Below are 19,386 nucleotides of genomic sequence, written 5' to 3' on the forward strand. Positions count from 1 at the left end.
AAGTTGAACATCCCCATGTTACCACTAGTCCATGTTATTTCCTTTTCACATCTTGGAAGCAGGAAGGAGTGGACTTTAGGCACTGGATTTTATTTATAGAAATGCAATTGTAATTTTTTACTGCATTTGCTCTTATAGCCTTTAATGTTAAAGTTTTTTTTTTGTTTTGTTTTGTTTTTTATTTCAGAAGCGGAAGTGTCAGAACAAGCCACAGGTATAACCCATCTTCCTCCTGAGGTAATGCTGTCAATTTTCAGTTATCTTAATCCTCAAGAATTGTGTCGATGCAGTCAAGTAAGCACTAAATGGTCTCAGCTCGCAAAAACTGGATCGCTTTGGAAACATCTTTACCCTGTTCATTGGGCTAGAGGTAGGTAAATGAAACTTTTAGTTTGTTTTAAGAAATACTTCAATCCATTTTTCTAAGTGATTACTTTTAGACATTAATAAGCAGGGTCAGGGAGGGAAATTCTGAGACGTTGACCAAAGAGTAGATTTTACAGTTAGCTGATGTGTTTTTGTATACACTTTTGAAAAACTAGCAATGCTGATGTATTCATGGGTGACTTATGTGATGTGTGCAATTTCTTTTAAAATAGGAAAAAAATAGGGGAGAGAATGCAAAATAATTGGCAAAATGTTGATAATTGTTGAAGATCGGTAATGAGGTGATGGGTATTCATTATGCTACTTTTTAAATGCTACTTCTTCCTGCTTTTGCCTCTGTTTGGAGTTAAAATGAAATTAATAGGTTGTCAGAACAGATTTAAATAATTATATAAAAAAGTAGAGAATAAATTCTATAAAATTTAAAGATGAAACACCATTAGGGCTGCCTTGGTAGTGGCTCAGAATAACTGACTCTGTTTTTGTCTTCAGCATATTTTTTGGTGATTGGTAATGCCTCATCCTAAATCACAGTTTCATATTTATTTCATTGTGATAAGTTACTTTTACTTGTAAACAATTAAAGAAATTTTCCTTTTTATGAGCATATAGTGCAGTCATGGAGTAAAAGCAAATAATATGGCATAAATTTTTCCTGTATGAAACTGAATTAGAAAAGTTTCTTCTAAATGACTCTTAACTTCACATTTAAATTAAATTTTTTTGTTGTCTGTAATTTGTCATTTTGACATGGAAATATATATTTCTCACATAATTATAAATTGAATTTTAAAAATTTTATTTTTTATGTTAATATATAGCATCTTTAAAATAGCTGTTCTTAAATATTTTTTTGGCAAAGCTGTTTGAAGTATTGAGTGGACTTACTAAATGATTAGAATTATAATTATTTTTAAAGATTTTATTTTTTTTGACAGTGAGAGAGAGCACAAGTAGGCAGAGTGGCAGGCAGAGGGAGAGGGAGAAGTGGGCTCTGCCTTCACTGAGCAGGGAGCCGGATGTGGGGCTCGATCTCAAGACCCTGGGATCATGACCTGAGCCAAAGGCAGCCGCTTAACTGACTGAGCCACCCAGGCGCCCCAGAATTATTATTTTTATGTAGAATAATTTTCCTATTGGAGGAAAATGAAATATTAAGTGAGAAGTCGAGGGAAATATGGATATATTTAATACTTTCTTGTTTAGCTATATCTTTTACTATTTATAACTAATTAATAGGGATTAACACATAATAAGGTACTATTTGATATAAAGATCAAATGTAAAAGTGCTGTACAAGACTTCTCTGATCTTAACCAATCTTAAATATGCTTCTCTTTGTTTTTTAATGTTTAAACAAAAAGTTTCAAATAAAAATTTTTTTTTTTAATTTATTTATGGTGTTTGTTTTTAGTGTCTCTCAATCAGAATTTTTTACCACCATCCAGGGAACATTTTAAAATGTCTGTGGAGACATTTTTGTTTGTCCCATTTGGGAGGATTTTACTAGCCTGCAGTGAGTAGAGGCCAGGGTTTGTGCTAAACACCATATTACAATGCACAATACAGCTCCCCACTGCAAAGAATCACCCAGCCCAGAATGTCAGTACTGTTAAGATTGAGAAATTGTAATTTAAATGTAATGTTAAGGGTTCAGTAAATTAATTCTGCATTGTCTCTTACTTCACAGTTGTATAATTTAATCTCCAGGATCTTTACATTTATGATTTAGCTTTACCTTAATCTTTCCCCTTTGACTATGTTCCTATCTATTGCTGAATTGCCAACTATTCACTATTGAGCAGAAAGTCTTTGCTTACTTTTGTTTATTAGCTATCATCATTTGGAGGGTATTGCTGGTGCCAGTGTGAAGCCACAGTAGGGGAAAAAGGTTAAGTTCTTTTCAATGATTTCTAAAATTGCATGTAAGACTATTGATAATTATTTTTCATAATTCTTTTTAGTATGTCTGAAATTCCCTTGCATATTATTTAAGTGTAATTTTTAAACCATAATTGAACATTTTTAACACTTGCTGGCCCATTGCCTAGAGCTCAAGTATTTTCTGTGTGCAGAGATTTTCATTGTAAATAGGTAAATTTTTTTTTTTAATGGTAGCTGGTCTAATCTTACTTTGTTCCTTTTATTTATTTGTTGAGTAGGTGACTGGTATAGTGGTCCAGCAACTGAACTTGATACTGAACCTGATGAGGAATGGGTGAAAAATAGAAAAGATGAAAGTCGTGCTTTTCAGGAGTGGGATGAAGATGCTGATATAGATGAATCTGGTAAGCTGTGTTTGGAATTAAAATGAATACATGGTGCTTTAGTAATTAATATACTTAACAGTTAAGTGCTTATAAATTATTAGGTGTTAAGATTTGCATATTTTGTGTCTTTTAAAGAAATTGGAGTTTATAAGCCTACTACTTTGTAAAATTTGAAAGAATAATAAGCACACTTAAAATTTATTCTGTTTAAGTGTATATAGGATTTTTTCCCATCTGTTGTTATATTTAAATACTTAAATCAGAAAATAATGGCTATTCTCCTTATTGAAGTAATGTACATTCATTATATAGCACTTTGTAGTTTACAGTGTGTCTTTTAGGACCATTTTATTTGATCAGTTCAGCAATATTTATTGAGTCATGGTGGCTTAGAGGAAGGAGCATGAAGCTGTTGAATCTGTTTATTCATTTGTAAACCATCATACTACTTGCTTCACAATGTTAATGTGGAATTAAGTTATGTATATATGAAAATTCTCTCTAAATGACAAGGGATTATAATTAGTCTAGCCATACTATAAGTACTGTGGGAGAATTGAAGGGTGACTAAGACTTTATTCTTAAAGAACTCATCTATGTCTACTTGTGATTTCTCTCTGTCAAATAAATAAATAAAATCTTTTAAAGAACTCATCTGGCAGAGAATTTAGAATAGGTAATTCTTAATTCAAGGCATATAATTAAAAATGCCACAGTAGAGGTTCAGAAAGACACTATTTGGGAGTATAGAGAAGGAAGAGAAAAATTCTTAGGCACTATTTAGGAGATGATTACTAAAAATGGTGAAAGAGTTAAAAAAAAAACGGACAAGACATTCTAATACCTGGTAAAACTGGAACTGTAGGGAATTTTTATGTATAACTTGCTCACTCAAAAAATAGTAAGCTGGGGGCGCCTAGATGGTGCAGTTGGCTAAGTGTCAGACTCTTGGTTTCTGCTCAGGTTTTAACCTCAGGGTGGGATCCAGGCCCATGTCAGGTTCTGTGCTCAGCAGGGAGTATGCTTGAGTTTCTTACCCTCTCCCCCGCCCAAATAAATAAATAAATCTTTAAAAAAAAATTTTGGCAAAGAACCAAACGTAGAAAAGGAGGACTATAAAAATAAAGATCTGTGAAATGAAGTCGCCACATTGTGTTATGGTTTTGAACATTTAGAGGATGCTACGTAAGAAGGAGGTCTGTTTCAGCTAGATTGGGTGATATGCTCACCCTGTGGCAAGAACTTTCTTGGGCATGAGGTTAATAGAGAACAAAATAGGAAAAAAAAATCCTTGACCTTACAATTTGGAGAGGGGAGGGGCCTCTGGGTGACTCAGTCAGTTAAGCATCTGTCTTTTGGTTCAGATCTTGATCTCAGGGTCCCGGGATCAAGCCCGGCATTGGGCTCCTTGCTCAGCCAGGAATCTGCTTCTTCCTCTCCGGCTCCCTCTGCCTCTCCCCCTGCTTTTTAACTCCCTCTCTCTCCTTCTCACTCAAATAAATAAAATCTAAAAAAAAAAAAAAAGGGAAGATAAATGATAAATCCAGGCAAAATATATCTGCTGTGCTGGATAGTGTCAGGAGCCATGGAGAAAGAGAGGAAAGAAACTAAAATTTTAAATAGGGTGACTAAGGTCTCCTCAGAAGTTTGAGCAAAACCCATGTGAGCTTTAAAGTCTTTACCAAACTTAGCGTATTTGTCTCAGCACTTGAGGAAATAACCAAAGAATGCTTATCAATAAGCATTCACATTGAAAAGGAAAGGTTAAGGCTGTAATGATTGAGTCTTGTTAAGATAATATATCCGTTCAGCTGTTTGGTGTAGCTAAGACTAAACTTTGAATCTACCACCTATATTTTATGTTAGTGCTTTTTCAGTTTAGTTGTCTTTTCTACTCTTGCAGGAAGATACTGTTCTTCATAGGATATTTAATTTCTTATTTTTAAAAAAAATTTTTTAAGGATTTCCCAGTAAAACAGATTTAGATAGGGAGGACCACAGAAACAAAAGAATTATTTGGGAATAAAATTACTGTAGGATAGATAGGGTTTGCCAAAAGTCATTTTTATCTTTGTACTTTACATATGTCTGACTAATAAACAAGAAATTTAGGTAAATCTGTAAATACGGAACCATTAGTCACAAATTCAGAATTTTTTGAAATATTTCTTTCATAAGCTACACTCAGTTTTATTTTAAATGAGACTTTCTTAAAAATGAGACTTTCTTAATTCTGTTAAAATGTTAGAGATATTCAGGTTACGTCTTTAGGTAAGCATAATAATAATAGTGCCCTGAGAAAGGTAATACAATTATTAATTCTTTTTTTTTGGTTTAGTTGGCATATTTTTTTCACTTATATCAAATTGGAGTTTATAGTGTTTTTGTGGTGTTGGTTGTTAACAGTGTGGCATCCTATTGCAAACATCTAGGCTCTACAGAAGTTATTAAGCAAAAACCAAAAACCACGCTTCTTAAAAATTCCAAGGTACTTTACTTGATTTATTATGACCAGGCTCATTCAGTTGTGTTAAATCTTTTTAGCTCTGTGTCCCTTTTATTTTTCTAAAATAATAAATGATACTTTTTATCATAGTTATTTTTCTTTGATTTTTTTCTTGAAGAGCTTCTACAGTTCTTTTAAATACTCAATATTTTTCCAAAACTTCTTCAAGTTCCTGAAGCTGAAGTTATTTTTTCTCTCTGCTATATTTACTCATCACCTTCAGCCTCAGAAAGTGAAAAAAACCTTTCATTCTCATTATAAAGTTTTTTTCCCCTTTGTCTCTTTTTAGTTGATGTCAGACCTGTTAAATACTAAGTTCTGGTGAGTGAGACCTTATCCATTGAAGTTGCTTTACATATATAAGGGAGTTTAAGAATAGCATCAAGTATTAAAAAAAAAAAAAAAAACCATAGAGAGAAAGAAAAGGGGTTGACCTGGTTGACCCAGCTGGATAGGCACCTGACTCTTGATCACAGCTCAGGTCTTGATCTCAGGGTAATGCATTCAATCCCTGCACTGGGCTGCACACTGGACATGGAGCCTACTTAAAAAAAAAAGCAAAAAGTATTTCATATTAAATGACTTGGTGATTCCTTGAGTAGCCTAATAGAATTACTGGTATCAAATTCTTAGATTTTTGAATTCATTTTACAGAAGAGTCTGCAGAGGAATCAATTGCTATCAGCATTGCGCAAATGGAAAAACGTTTACTTCATGGCTTAATTCATAATGTTCTACCATATGTCGGAACTTCGGTAAAAACTATAGTATTAGCATACAGCTCTGCAGTTTCCAGCAAAATGGTATGTATAAATTAGTACTAGTTTGGGTATTAAGAAAAAGTAGCAGTGATCTAAATTTGGTTTACTTATTCCTGAATTTAATGAAGGAAAAAAAATAGCTGTTTACTTAGGAGAGTACCTTCCCATGGGCAGCCATACACTGCTAAATTTTCATGTTATTTCATTTCAGTTTTCCTAGTAGTTTTGGTATATAGGTACCCTCTACACATTATAGAAAAGGAAACAGAGACTGGGAGAGGTTAAACAATTTACTTAGTTTCACAGATACTAAGTTCAGTGATGAAGCCCAGTTTTTTTTAATGTTTCTTTATATGTAAGAGTTTGTAAAACAGGCAAGTGAGATTAAATCACACTGTCTTACAAGTGTGTCTTGTCCTCCATCAGAATCTCCTTGGGTATTCCTTAGAAATATAAATTTCTTGGGTCTAATCTCATGGTTACTAACACAAATTGTCCAGAGTTTTGAGTTCAGAATATGTATTTGTGAATACATGAACTGAAGTGATTTTTTACCTGCACAAAACTTGAGAACCACTGGCTATGTTATTTACTGAAAGTTTTTTACTAAAAGTGATGTCTTTCTTAATCCCCCCCCCCCCCACCAGGTTAGGCAGATTTTAGAACTTTGTCCTAACTTGGAGCATCTGGATCTGACCCAGACTGACATTTCAGATTCTGCATTTGACAGGTTAGTTATTTTTTGGACATTTCAGTATAATGATTTCAACCTATGTATTAGAATTGTTCTGTAGTCTCTTACTTCCATAATTGCAGTTTAATTGTACTACTATTAGATCTAAGTCATATGTGACTTAACTTGATAGCACCCTCCAGTTCTTTGCTTCTTGTCCATAGGATCCAGCTGATTCAAAAATTCAGTTTGCGTCATCCTTTCATCTTTATAATCCTCTACTGTGTTTAGAGTAGACACAGTAGAGCCTTGCTGGACAGTCAGTGTAGATTGGCATTATATATTTTTAAGAAGTTTCCAGTTTCATTTGGGCTCCAAATGCCATTTGGCAAAGCTTTCTCTTACATTCTTCATATTCTGGAACTGTAACATTTCCTCAAGCTACAGTCTTCATAGGTTTTATTTCCTTAGATACCATCACTTTCTTTCTTATTCTACCTCACCCTTCTCTTTCCCCCTCTAGCATTTATATCAGTCTCTCTCTTCCTGTTTCAGAGGGAGAGGTGTACCCTTCTCTGGCTATGGCTAATTCTGTCCCAGTTCCTAGAGTTTGTTTCTTCTGGATCTTCCTCCTTTAATTAGTTATTCTCTTTCTTTGGTGTGTATATAGCCTTTCCTCCACTGGTTACTTATTGGAATAATATGTGAAGTCTCTCCTTTTTATATCTTTGTCCTCCTTCCCTTATAACAAAAGAGTAGCAATAATCTTAAACCCTAATTACTCTTACTGTCTTTTCTAATTCCTAGTTTCTAAAATGATGCCTGACAGTAGATACTCAGTAAATATTTGATTATATTAGATTTTAAATCTTTTAGTTTCTGTCTATTCACATATAATCAAATGCTTTTGAAGATTTTAACAATATCCTCTAATAGTCCTATTATTTCTTAATTATAGTTGGTCTTGGCTTGGTTGCTGCCAGAGCCTTCGGCATCTTGATCTGTCTGGATGTGAAAAAATCACAGATGTGGCTCTAGAGAAGATTTCTAGAGCCCTTGGAATTCTGACATCTCATCAGAGTGGCCTTTTAAAAACTACGAGCAAAATTACTTCGACTACATGGAAAAATAAAGACATTACCATGCAGTCCACCAAGCAATACACTTGTTTGCACGATTTAACTAACAAAGGTATTGGAGAAGAAATGGATAATGAACACCCCTGGACTAAGACCGTTTCTTCTGACAGTTTCACTTCTCCATATGTGTGGATGTTAGATGCTGAAGATTTGGCTGATATTGAAGATGCTGTAGAATGGAGACATAGAAATGTTGAAAGTCTTTGTGTAATGGAAACAGCATCCAACTTTAGTTGTTCCTCCTCTGGTTGTTACAGTAAAGATATTGTTGGATTAAGGACTAGTGTCTGTTGGCAGCAGCATTGTGCTTCTCCAGCCTTTGCATATTGTGGTCATTCATTTTGTTGTACAGGAACAGCTCTAAGAACTATGTCAGCACTCCCAGAGTCTTCTGCATTGTGTAAAAAAGCATCAAGGACTAGATTGCTTAGAGGACAAGACTTAATTTACTCTGGGAGTGAAAAATCTGAACAAGAGACTGGACGTGTACTTCTGTTTCTCAGTCTGTCTGGATGTTATCAGATCACAGACCATGGTCTCAGGTAAGTAATTAGTTGCAGAATATTAAGAAGTGGACATGTTCACATTCTCAAATAGAATATAAAAATTTCAATTTAAGTCATTCCTTTTAGCTGATTTGTTTAACTGAAAGAGTTAACCAGAATCTGTCCTACTTCAAAGCATTAGAACAATATAAGTTGAGCTCAGAGTTTCATTTCAGTCCATTTAAATTCTTTGTGAAATATGGACGAACATTTAGAGTTTATTTTTTTTAAAGAATTTTTGTTTATTTTTCAGAGAGAGACAGTGAGTGTGCATGCATATGTATAAGGTGGGGGAAGGCAGAGGGAGAAGCAGACTCCCTACTGAGCAGGGAGCCTGAGTGGGACTTTATCCCAGAACTCTGGAATCCTGACCTCAGCCAAAGGCAGACACTTAACTGATTGAACCACCCAGGTGCCCAGAATGTTGAGTTTAATCAATAGTCAGCAAATGCCTACAAATTCTCCAAGATGCTTTAGTAGATGAAAAATAAGATAGTTTTTCCCTCAAGGGCTTGTAACAGAGAAGAAGATAAAATATACCATATTCCATTGCTGTGTATTATCTGTGTACACTCTAGGGATGTCGTATAGAGATTCTGTGAGTATAGAGAGAGAAGACATCTGTCATTCAGTTGTAGTAAATGATCAGGAAATTTAATGAGGAAGGGTACCTGGCTACGTCAGTCACCAGAGCATCTGACTCTTGATCTCAGGGTTGTGAGTTCAAGCCCCATGTTGGACATGGAGGGAGCACCTGCTTAAAAACAAACAAACCAACCAACCAAAAACCAAAAAAACAGAAAGAAAGAAAAAAAAAGAAATGACACTGAATTGAATCTTGAAGAAAAATGAAGGATTTTGATAGGTGACAGTAGGAGGACATCATTCATTCCAAGCAGTGAGGATTACTTGAGCACACAGTACACATAGTAGTAAAGCACTATTGTAATTGTTGTTAGGTTATTTTGTTGTTATGGCTGTTCTCAGCATTATTAATGTGCAATAATTATTTCATTATGTTTGATAGGAACTTTTGGAAATTTGTTTATGTGTTTTCTCTTTTACCTTGTAATAGACTTGAATTTTATTGAATTTTATTAAGGTTCTTTAATAATGGGGTGCTAAACATGTTAAACAATGAAAATTCATCCAACATAAAGCCTAGTATTCTTCTTTTCTTGTTGGTATGATCTTTAGCATATTAAGTTGGACTCAGTAAATGTTCAGAAACTTGGTATTCCAGTTTGGTGAATGATATGTACTGGGTGATAGTAGGATGTAAGTTTATAAAAGTAGATTGGTGATCTATAAATGGAACGTAAAAGAGCAGAAAAATTATTTTTTGAGTAGCCTTCTGTCTTCTTTCTTTAAGAAGCAAGGTCCTTAAAGGTATGTATTTCAAATTATTATATAAAAATGTTTGCAGTTAAAATCCTATTTTAAATTTATAGGAAAGTTAGCAGAAAAGTGATCTTTGTAAAGAGTTTTTAAATTTTTTTTTTATTTTTTAATTTTTATTAATATATAATGTATTATTTACCCCAGGGGTACAGGTCTGTGAATCATCTGGCTTACACATTTCACAGCATTCACCATAGCATATACCCTTCCCCATGTCCATACCTAGCCATCCTCTCCCTACCCCCCACCGCCCAGCAACCCTCAGTTTGTTTTGTGAGATTAAGATAGTTTGTCTCCCTCTTGATTCCATCTTTTTTTTTTTTTATTTTTTTTTTAAGATTTTATTTATTTATTTGACAGAGATCACAGGTAGGCAGAGAGGCAGGCAGAGAGAGAGATGGGGAAGCGGGCTCCCTGGCGAGCAAAGAGCCCGATGTGGGCTTGATCACAGGACCCTGGGAACATGACCTGAGCTGAAGGCAGAGGCTTTAACCCACTGAGCCACCCAGGTGCCTCCCCCACCTTTTTAAAGAAGATTATATTTATTTATTTATTTGACAGAGATCACAAGTAGGCAGGCAGGCAGAGAGAGAGAGAGGAGGAAGCAGACTCCCCTCTGAGCAGAGAGCCTGATGTGGGGCTCAATCCCAGGACCCTGGGTCTTGATCCCAACTTGTTTCATTTTTTTCCTTCCCTATCCCCCTGACCTCCTGCCCTGCCTCTCAGATTCCTCAGAAAATAATTCTATACTAATTTATTGGCATTAATATTAGAATTTGGCCTACTAAAAATCTTTAAGGGGTACAGAATTACATTTATTATTATTTCATCATTTAGGATTTTCGTTTCTCTTTTTAACTTAAAATGAGTCATGGTTTTATATTGAGAATTTTTGGAAAATGTAGAGTATCTGTTGAAGTAATTTAGTGCCATTATATAACCTTAAGTTTTATAAAAAGCACTGCTGAGTTGTATCAGAATTGAATAGCCAGAGTTTAGAATTTTTGGTCTTTGAGCATGATCTATTTGTACTGCCTTTTTAAAAAAAAAAAAAAAAAAAAACTTTAATAGAAGCAACAAAATAGCTGAAGTACTAAAGACAAACTTAACAAGTAATGGACACCATCAATAAGAAGAAAACTTTAAAATACTGAACAACACAGAAGATACTCATTTAAACAAGCAGAAAGTTCTGCCATATTCTTGAATAGAAAAAACCAACAACATAACAAAGTCAAAGCTCCCAATATAATCAGTTGGTTGGCCAAATACAGACAAAAATTCTAGGAAAAAATCACAATAAATGCTGCCTTTGTAATTTATTAAACCACATTATGAAACTAACTGTATGCAAACAGAGTGGTATGTGCTTATAACTAGAAAAAAAAACAATAGAAAGTGCATCTAAATCTATAAAGCATTCTCTTCGTTTGATAAAGAGAGCTCTTCTATTTTTTTATTTAGTTATTTTTTTTTATTTGACAGAAAGAGATTACAAGTAGGCAGAGAGGCAGGCAGAGAGAGAGAGAGGAGGAAGCAGGCTCCCTGCTGAGCAGAGAGCCCGATGCGGGACTCGATCCCAGGACCCTGAGATCATGACCTGAGCCGAAGGCAGCGGCTTAACCCACTGAGCCACCCAGGCGCCCAAGAGAGAGCTCTTCTATTTAAGTAAAAAAAAAATGAGTTACTAAGTAAATTAAACTGAGTCAATAATAAGCCATTTTGAAGAAAAACCAAAACACGTAAATTTGGATTCCTGCCTCATATACAATAAATTCCAGATGGATCAAAGAATTATAAATGAAAAATTAATCATAAAGTATTAGTGGCAAAAAACTCAAGCACATAGAGTTCTTTTACATTCTGAGTGGTGAAGGCCTCTTAACCATTGCAGACAACTCTAGAAGCTTTGAAGTAACATATTGGTAAATTCAACTATATAAAATACAGTTTCTCTGCCTGAAGAAAAAAATAAAAGGCAAGTGACAAATGGGGAAAAAATTGTGACTTACATCACACATTATTTGTTTTCCTAATGTGGAAACATTCATACCAATTAATAAGAAAATAATCGAAAAACAGCTGAAAATTTGCAAAGCACATGAAAAAGCAAATTACAGAAAATGGCATACAAATATTTAACTCCTGAAAATATGAAAAGACACTTGATCTCATTTATAATAAGGAAAGTATAAAATTATAGTTTTGTAAGATATAATTTTCACTTACACATTTTGGTAAGTATTTTAAAATTTGATAACACAGAGGCACTTTCATACTTCTTGCTAGAGAAGTGTAAGTTGTACTGCTTTTTTAAGTTATAAAGAAACTACCTGGGAGAAGTTCTGTATTTTATTTTCTCTCATTTTTTCTTTTTGTCATTACAGTCTTTAGTAAACTAATCTCTTTCTTCCTGGAGAATGGAAAGGTGGAGGTAAAGCATTCATTAGCTCAGAGAGGTAGCTCTTCTTGGCTCCTAGATTCTGTTATGTTTTATGGGACCCACTTAGAGCTCTGTTAGGTTATGTGTTCTTGTGAAAAATGTTGGAGAAAATACCGTGGTTCACTGACCTTGGGGCCAGACAGACTTGGTGTAGGTTGATAGTGTTTTTTTAATTTTTTTTTATATAACTGGCTTTGTGTAAAATACTTAACCTAGCCTTATATAAGGTGAATAGGTGACACATAGTAGATTTTCAGTAAGTAGTAGTAGCTGTGTAATGATTGCTTAGTTATCTTTGACATGAGCGTTTGGAAATTGATGACATGTTTATATTGTAAGAAGACAGTATATAATACATATAACATACAAAATACGTGTTACTTGACTGTTTATATTATGAGTAAGACTTCCAGTCAGCAGTAGGTTACTAGTAGGTAAGTGTTTGGGAGTCAGAAGTTACGCTTGGATTTTCTGTTGCGTAAGGTGGGGATTGTTGGTGTGCTTACCTCTGCAGTGATCAGGGGTCAACTGTAGATTTGAATATTACCAGACTCTTTAAAAATTGGATATCAGATATGTTAAAATGAAGAATTTATCCAGCCAAAACCTAATACTTCCCTGCCATTACAAGAGATGCTTAATAGGAGATGATTATAAAAATCTTTCAGAAGGCATGTACCAAGAATGTTTTCCCCTGAGTTAACTGCTTTTACTATGGCTTGACTGCTGCGCATCATTCCATTAATTTTCTTTTTGTTCAAATTCAAGTGCATAGATTATAGTTAAAGCAACAAAGTAAGACAACCATATTCTCATTCCTTTTTAAAACTTTTTGTATTTTTATATGTGTATTCCTGATAATGGTTTTAGTTATTTTTGAATGTAACTTTTTTTTTTTTAATGTAACTTGGTTTTAAAGAATTAGGAATTTTTGGTTCCTAATAATTCATTTTCCAATACCATTATCTTTTTCATTACCACTATACCTTATTAAAACATATCTGTAGCTCTATTCAGTTGTGTGTTTTTTTCTTTTTTCCTTTTTTTCAGTTTATTTTAAGTAATCTCTACTCCCACTCTGAAGCTTATATTCAAAACCCTGATATCAAGAGTTGCATGTTTTTCTGATGAGCCAGCCAGGCACCCTTCAGTTGTGTGTTCCTTTTTTTTAATTTTTAAAATTTTCAAGTTAAAATGTTTTGTTTTTACTTTTGTTGTTGTGGTGGTGGTTTTTTTTTTTTTTTAAGATTTTATTTATTTATTTGACAGAGAGAAATCACAAGTAGATGGAGAGGCAGGCAGAGAGAGAGAGGAGGAAGCAGGCTCCCTGCCGAGCAGAGAGCCCGATGCGGGACTTGATCCCAGGACCCTGAGATCATGACCTGAGCCAAAGGCAGCGGCTTAACCCACTGAGCCACCCAGGCGCCCTTTTTTTTTTTTTTTTTTTTAAAGACATTTTTTTAAACACTTTAAAAAAAGATTATTTATTTATTTATTTGACAGACCGAGATCACAAGCAGGCAGAGAGAGAGGGGGTGAAGCAGGCTCCCCACGGAGCAGAGAGCCCATGTGGGGCTGGATCCCAGGATCCTGGGATTATGACTCAAGTTGAAGGCAGAGGCTTTAACCCACTGAGCCACCCAGGCGCTAGTGGTGGGTTTTTTTGAGAGGGGGTACAAAAAGTGATTTTATTTGGGGACAGGAGCTATGGGCAGAAAGGGCTCCTGCCTCTTTTTTTTAAGTTTTAAGTAGGCTCCACACCCATCCTTAAGTGTATGGTAGGGCCCAAATTTACTAACCTGAGATTAAGACCTGAGCTGAAATCAAGAGTCACTCAACTGACTGAACGACCTATGTGCCCTCAGTTGTATTTTCAGCATGACCAGTTTTATTATTCAAAGAATGAAATAACACCTATACCTTTTTGTAATATTTCAGAGCTGCAGTGATATCTGAGCAAGTGGCAGTTTTCCTATGTTTTCTTAGTTTTATTGGGGTATTTTTAAATAAGTCAGAGTTTATTAAAAATTCTGTATAATTAAAAATCAATTTCAAAGAGAGTCAGAATTTTTTATTTATTTTTAAAATTTACATATAATGTATTATTTGCCCCAGTGGTATGGGTCTGTGAATCATCAGGCTTACACATTTCACAGCACTCACCATAGCACATACCCTCTCCAATGTCCATAACCCAGCCACCCTATCCCTTCCCACTCCCACTCCCCAGCAAGGGCGTCAGAATTTTGATGACTATAATTAAGAGGTATCTTCTATTTGCTTTTAGTGAAAAAGGATTTGGAAACTTCCTGATAAGCTTTGGAAAATGCTAGAAGGGGGACATATTTCATCTAAAAGCAGAATTATAGAGGGGATGGGGGTGAGGGGATGAGGTAATTGGGTGAAGGACATTAAGGAAGGCACATGATATAGTGAGCAGTTAAGTATTATATATGACTGAAGAATCCCTGAACTTTATATCTGAAACTAATACATTATATGGTAATCAATTCAATTTAAATAAAAAATGCAAAAAAAGTAAAAGCAGAATTATAGGGCTTTATTTGACTATAAATTTCCATCCCCACTTCCCTCCGAGGCATAATTCTTTTGTATTCATTATGTTGGTTTAAAAATTATTTCATTTTGGGGTGCTGGGTGGCTCATTTTGTTAGGCATCTGACTCTTGATCTCAGCTCAGGTCTTGATCTCAGGTTGTGAGTTGAGGCCCTGCACTGGCTCCACACTGGGTGTGGAGCCTCCTTAAAAAGTAATAGTAATAAAAATTATTTCAAGATCAATTACAGTAGTAACTACTACTGGTGTCAGTGGGTTTGAGAACAAATAAAACTCACATGTGCATACAACTTAGTATATGGGAACAGAGGGGCTGATTGGGAGCTTTCAGTCCTTCTGCATTAGGCCTTGTGTTCTATTTAGGGATGGGGTAGCTTGAGTTTTGGCAGATTGGTTATATGGGGCTTGTTACAAGAGCATTGACTATGAGAATGTAGATTGAAAATCAATATTTTTTTAAAAGATTTTTATTTATTTGAGGGAGGGACAGGGTGGGGGAAAGAATATGAGCACAGTGGGTAGGGAGAGGGGTGGAAGAAGAGGGTGAAGCAGACCTCCTGTGGAGCAGTGAATCCAGTGTGGGCCTGGATCCCGATCTCTGAGATCGTGATCTGAGCTGAAGGCAGGCACTTAAGTGACAGAGCCACCCAGGTGCCCTGAAAAATCAATATTTTAAAGTAAATTGAAGCCTTAAGGAACAGATAGTGTCATGTATAGTCTCAGTGCAGTGTTTTCAGGTTTTTGTAGAAATGATATCTTGGCTGTTACTGATTAAAAGTAGCCTCTTATTTAAATTCTCAACCTTCTTTGGCCCCCTCACGTTGCTATTATTGTTTTGTTGTACACTACTCTTTCTCTCCTTGACCCCAAGGCAACTACTCTTCAATTTTTTGCAGATAGCTTATATTATTGTTAGGTCTTGCTTTTTAAAATTCAGTCAGATACTCCCTGTCATTTAATTAATTTATTTAGGCTGTTTACATTTTTTTTAAAGATTTTATTTATTTATTTGACAGAGATCACAAGTAGGCAGAGGCAGGCAGAGAGAAGAAGGGAAGCAGACTCCCCGCTGAGCAGAGAGCCCAGCGGGGCTCTATCCCAGGACCCTGCTGAGCCGAAGGCAGAGGCTTTAACCCACTGAGCCACCCAGGCGCCCCTAGGCTGTTTACATTTAACATAATTATTGTTATGGTTATTTTTATGCCTATCATCTTGCTGTTTTTCTCTTGTTTCCCCTTTTCTTCTTCTTTTGTCTTTTCCTGACTTCTTTTGGATTTATTAAGTGCTTTTTAGTATCTTGTTCTATTTCTCCTGTTGGCTAGTACCTCATGTATTTAGTGTTTTCTCCAGAGTTTGTATGCATTTTTGTAAAGTCTTTGTTTACTAATCCCATCATTATCATTTATTGGTCTGCTTCTGTTGATTGATTTTTTTCCCCCTCATTCTTTGAATGTCTAGTATGTCATGTGATACCAGATAGTGTGAATTATACATGGTTGAGTTCTGGATTTTGTTCTGTTTCTTTAAAGGTTACTACTTTTTTTTTTTTCTTTAAAGATTTTATTTATTTATTTGACATAGAGATCACAAGTAGGCAGAGAGGCGGACAGAGAGGGGGAAGCAGGCTTCCCCCTGAGCAGAGAGCCCGATATGGGGCTCGAAACCAGGACCCTGAGATCATGACTTGAGCTGAAGGCAGAGGCTTAACCCACTGAGCCACCCAGGTGCCCCAAGATTACTACTTTTGAATTATTCCCTGCTCTGTAATATTTCTATATATCTTACAGATATTTCTGTAACTTTTTTTTTCTTACTGCATGTATTGTCAATACTTTGTTTAGTGTTTCTTTCCTTAAGTTGAGGGCAGAACCTGTATTTTACTCATCTTGGATTTTACTGTTTAGGCTTGTGTCTGACATATTTGGGCATTGGTGATAAAAGGTAGACTTGAGTGATCTTCCTCGAATGCATTTTTTTAACTTGTTATTACTCTTCTTTCTAAACCTTTCAGTGAGTTTTGTTACACTTTGGTTAGGTCCAAATTCTTGGCCCTTGCTTACTTCTGTAGTTTGTATCTTTTTATCTTCTTTAATCTCTAAATTTTTACTTGGTTGTATCCTCAGCCCCACCAAAAAAAGGCGAGACAGATGTCTTTCTCTCACACACAAACAGACACACACACAGAGCCATCCTTTTTGTAGCCTTATTCAACTATTTTCTCTTTCTTCAAGGCACCGTATTTCTCATCTTTAGGCATTTGAATTTGCTCTGTCAGTAACATACATTTATTGGCTAACTTCTGTTTGTTTCTTGGGGTGCTTGGGTGGCTCAGTTGTTTAATTGTCTGTCTTTAGCTGAGGTCATGATCCCAGGGTCTTGGGATAGAGCCCAGAGTTGGACTTCTGCTCCCATTGGGAGCCTTCTTCCTGTCCCTCTGCTTGCTGCTCCCCCTGTTTGTGCTCTTCCTCTTTGTCAAATGAATAAGAAATCTTAAAAAAAAAATTAATGTCCCTTCTTATAGGAAACTTTTTGGACTCCCCTCCTCCCCCCATCAATGCTCTTCTGTATGTTCCAGGAGACAGTCATATGGTATTATAATTGCATATTTATTTTTGATTTGTTTGATTTCCCATTAAGCTCAGTGAGGGCACTGACTGCCGAAGTTTTTTCTTCAAGTATACTGTGAAAAGAAGTTTTATATTCCATACAGTCTATCCTTAGTGTGCTGAAAATTTTAGGTTTTAGGAAATGGAGCAGCCTCTCATCTCAGAAATAGTTTCTGAGATCTTTTCAGACCACTTTTTTTCTCCCAGATCCACTTTTTTTTTTTCTTTTAAGGTTTTATTTATTTGGGGGCTCCAGGGTAGCTTAGCCAGTTGAGTGTTCAACTCTTGATTTTGGCTCGGGTCACGATCTCAGGGTCATGAGGTCAGGCTCTGCTCTCAGCTGGGAGTCTGCTTGAGATTTTCTCTGCCTTTGTGCCTTCCCCATCCCCATTCTGCTCACACACACATTTTCTCTCAAGTGAATAGATATATCTTAAAAAAAAAAAAAAGATTTTATTTATTTAGAGTGAGAGAGAGTGTGCATGTGAGCAGGGAGAGGAGCAGGAAAGAGAGAAGAGAATCTCAAGCTGACACGGCTCTGAACATGGAACCTGGTGCCAGGCTTGCTTTCATGATGCTGAGATCATGACCTGAGCTGAAATCAAGAGTCCACTCAACCAACTGAGCCACCCAGGTGCCTTGAGACCACTTTTTAAAAGCTGTTTATTATTTCTTATTATGAGCTATTCAGCTTTATAGGAGAAAAATAATGAACTTTAAACTTTGTACTGTCTTCCTTTAAAGACCAGTGTCTCTAACTGCTGTGGTCCAGTCAAGCCACTGAGTTCCTGAACTGCCACTGTTGTTAATTTGAAATCTGAAGGGATGGCTCAAGATAATTTATGATTACAAAACAATTAGTTTAAATCAGTTTTTTTTTTTTTTTCAGTCAAAATATAAGGGGATGTATGCATTTAAATCTCCCTTGGGGCTTGGGGTTTTAATAATTTTTTTTAAAAGAATTTTTTATTTGAGAGAGATGAGAGCAAGTGAGCATGAGCAGGGGGAGGGGTACAGAGAGAGGGAGAGAGAAAATCCCAAGTAGACTCCCTGCTGAGCTTGGAGCCTGATGCAGGGTATGATTCCATGATGCTGAGATCATAACCTGAGCCAAATTCAAAACTTAGATGCTCAACTGATTGAATAATCCACCTGCCCTGATAAGTTTTTTTTAATAGATAATTTTCTTCTTTTAAATATGCAGTTACAAAACTTTAAAATGTCCCTTTCTAGTCTTTGCTAGTCAGCAGTCCTTTATGGAATATATAAGTATTTTCAAAGTTTTGAAAAATCTCAATAATTTATATACTTTTACTTAACTTCCTAATTTTCCTGTACCTGCACAATTATGTTAATTTTTTTAACTAAATTTATTGTATTGTTAGTCTCTTGACATCCCTTTTAAGATAGACTGTTCCAGTTTTCACAGTTTTGCTGTTGTAATATTGCTTTACATATTGTACAGAAAAATGATGTTCTCAATTTTGTTCTTGATATTTTTCAGCTCTGCCATTGTAATTTTAGCTAACTTCTCATTTTATCTATTTGTATTAATGTTTTTATTCTTCTAGGACATGCCATTAGGTTTTCATTTTTACTGACATGTAATTCAGTTACCATTAAGTTCATCCTTTTGAGGTATACAAATAGTGATTTCAGTAGATTTATAAGGTTGGCAGGCATCACCACTGGTTCAGAAACGTTTTCATCATACCATAAGGAAACCCTCTACTTTTTAACAATTACTCCTATTCCTCTTTGCCCTGGGCCCCTGGCACCTACTAATATGCTTTCTGTCTCTATGCCTAGTCTGCCTATTTTAGATATTCATATAAATAGAATCATAGAGTATGTGGCCTTTGTGTCTGGCTTTTTTCACTTAGCATAATGTTTTCAAAGCTCATTCATGTGGTAACAATATGAGTACTTATGGCTTTATAATGTATGTTTATCTATTCATTTTAATTAGTTGGAATTTGGGTTGTTTCCACTTTTTGGTTATTATGAATGACGCTGCTATGAATATTTGTTTGCAAGTTATGTGAACATATTTTTTCAGTTCTCTTGGGTGTACACTT

The 19,386-nt window shown here is 35.4% G+C and overlaps 1 protein-coding gene across 3 annotated transcripts in view; it reads left to right on the plus strand.

Annotated features, from left to right (window-relative positions):
- The window catches only part of FBXL5 (F-box and leucine rich repeat protein 5), a 51,086-nt gene that overhangs the window by 23,776 nt on the left and 7,924 nt on the right, over window positions 1-19,386 (plus strand). For all 3 annotated transcript variants that reach the window (XM_044226085.1, XM_044226084.1, XM_044226086.1), the window contains exons 5-9: window positions 188-370; window positions 2,550-2,675; window positions 5,818-5,966; window positions 6,572-6,654; window positions 7,556-8,278. In XM_044226085.1, coding sequence (XP_044082020.1) covers window positions 188-370; window positions 2,550-2,675; window positions 5,818-5,966; window positions 6,572-6,654; window positions 7,556-8,278 — 1,264 coding nt within the window. The remainder of the gene's footprint in view (window positions 1-187; window positions 371-2,549; window positions 2,676-5,817; window positions 5,967-6,571; window positions 6,655-7,555; window positions 8,279-19,386) is intronic.

The sequence above is a fragment of the Neovison vison genome, chromosome 11, assembly GCF_020171115.1.
Source record: "Neovison vison isolate M4711 chromosome 11, ASM_NN_V1, whole genome shotgun sequence".
In the NCBI taxonomy this organism is placed as follows: Eukaryota; Metazoa; Chordata; class Mammalia; order Carnivora; family Mustelidae; genus Neogale; species Neogale vison.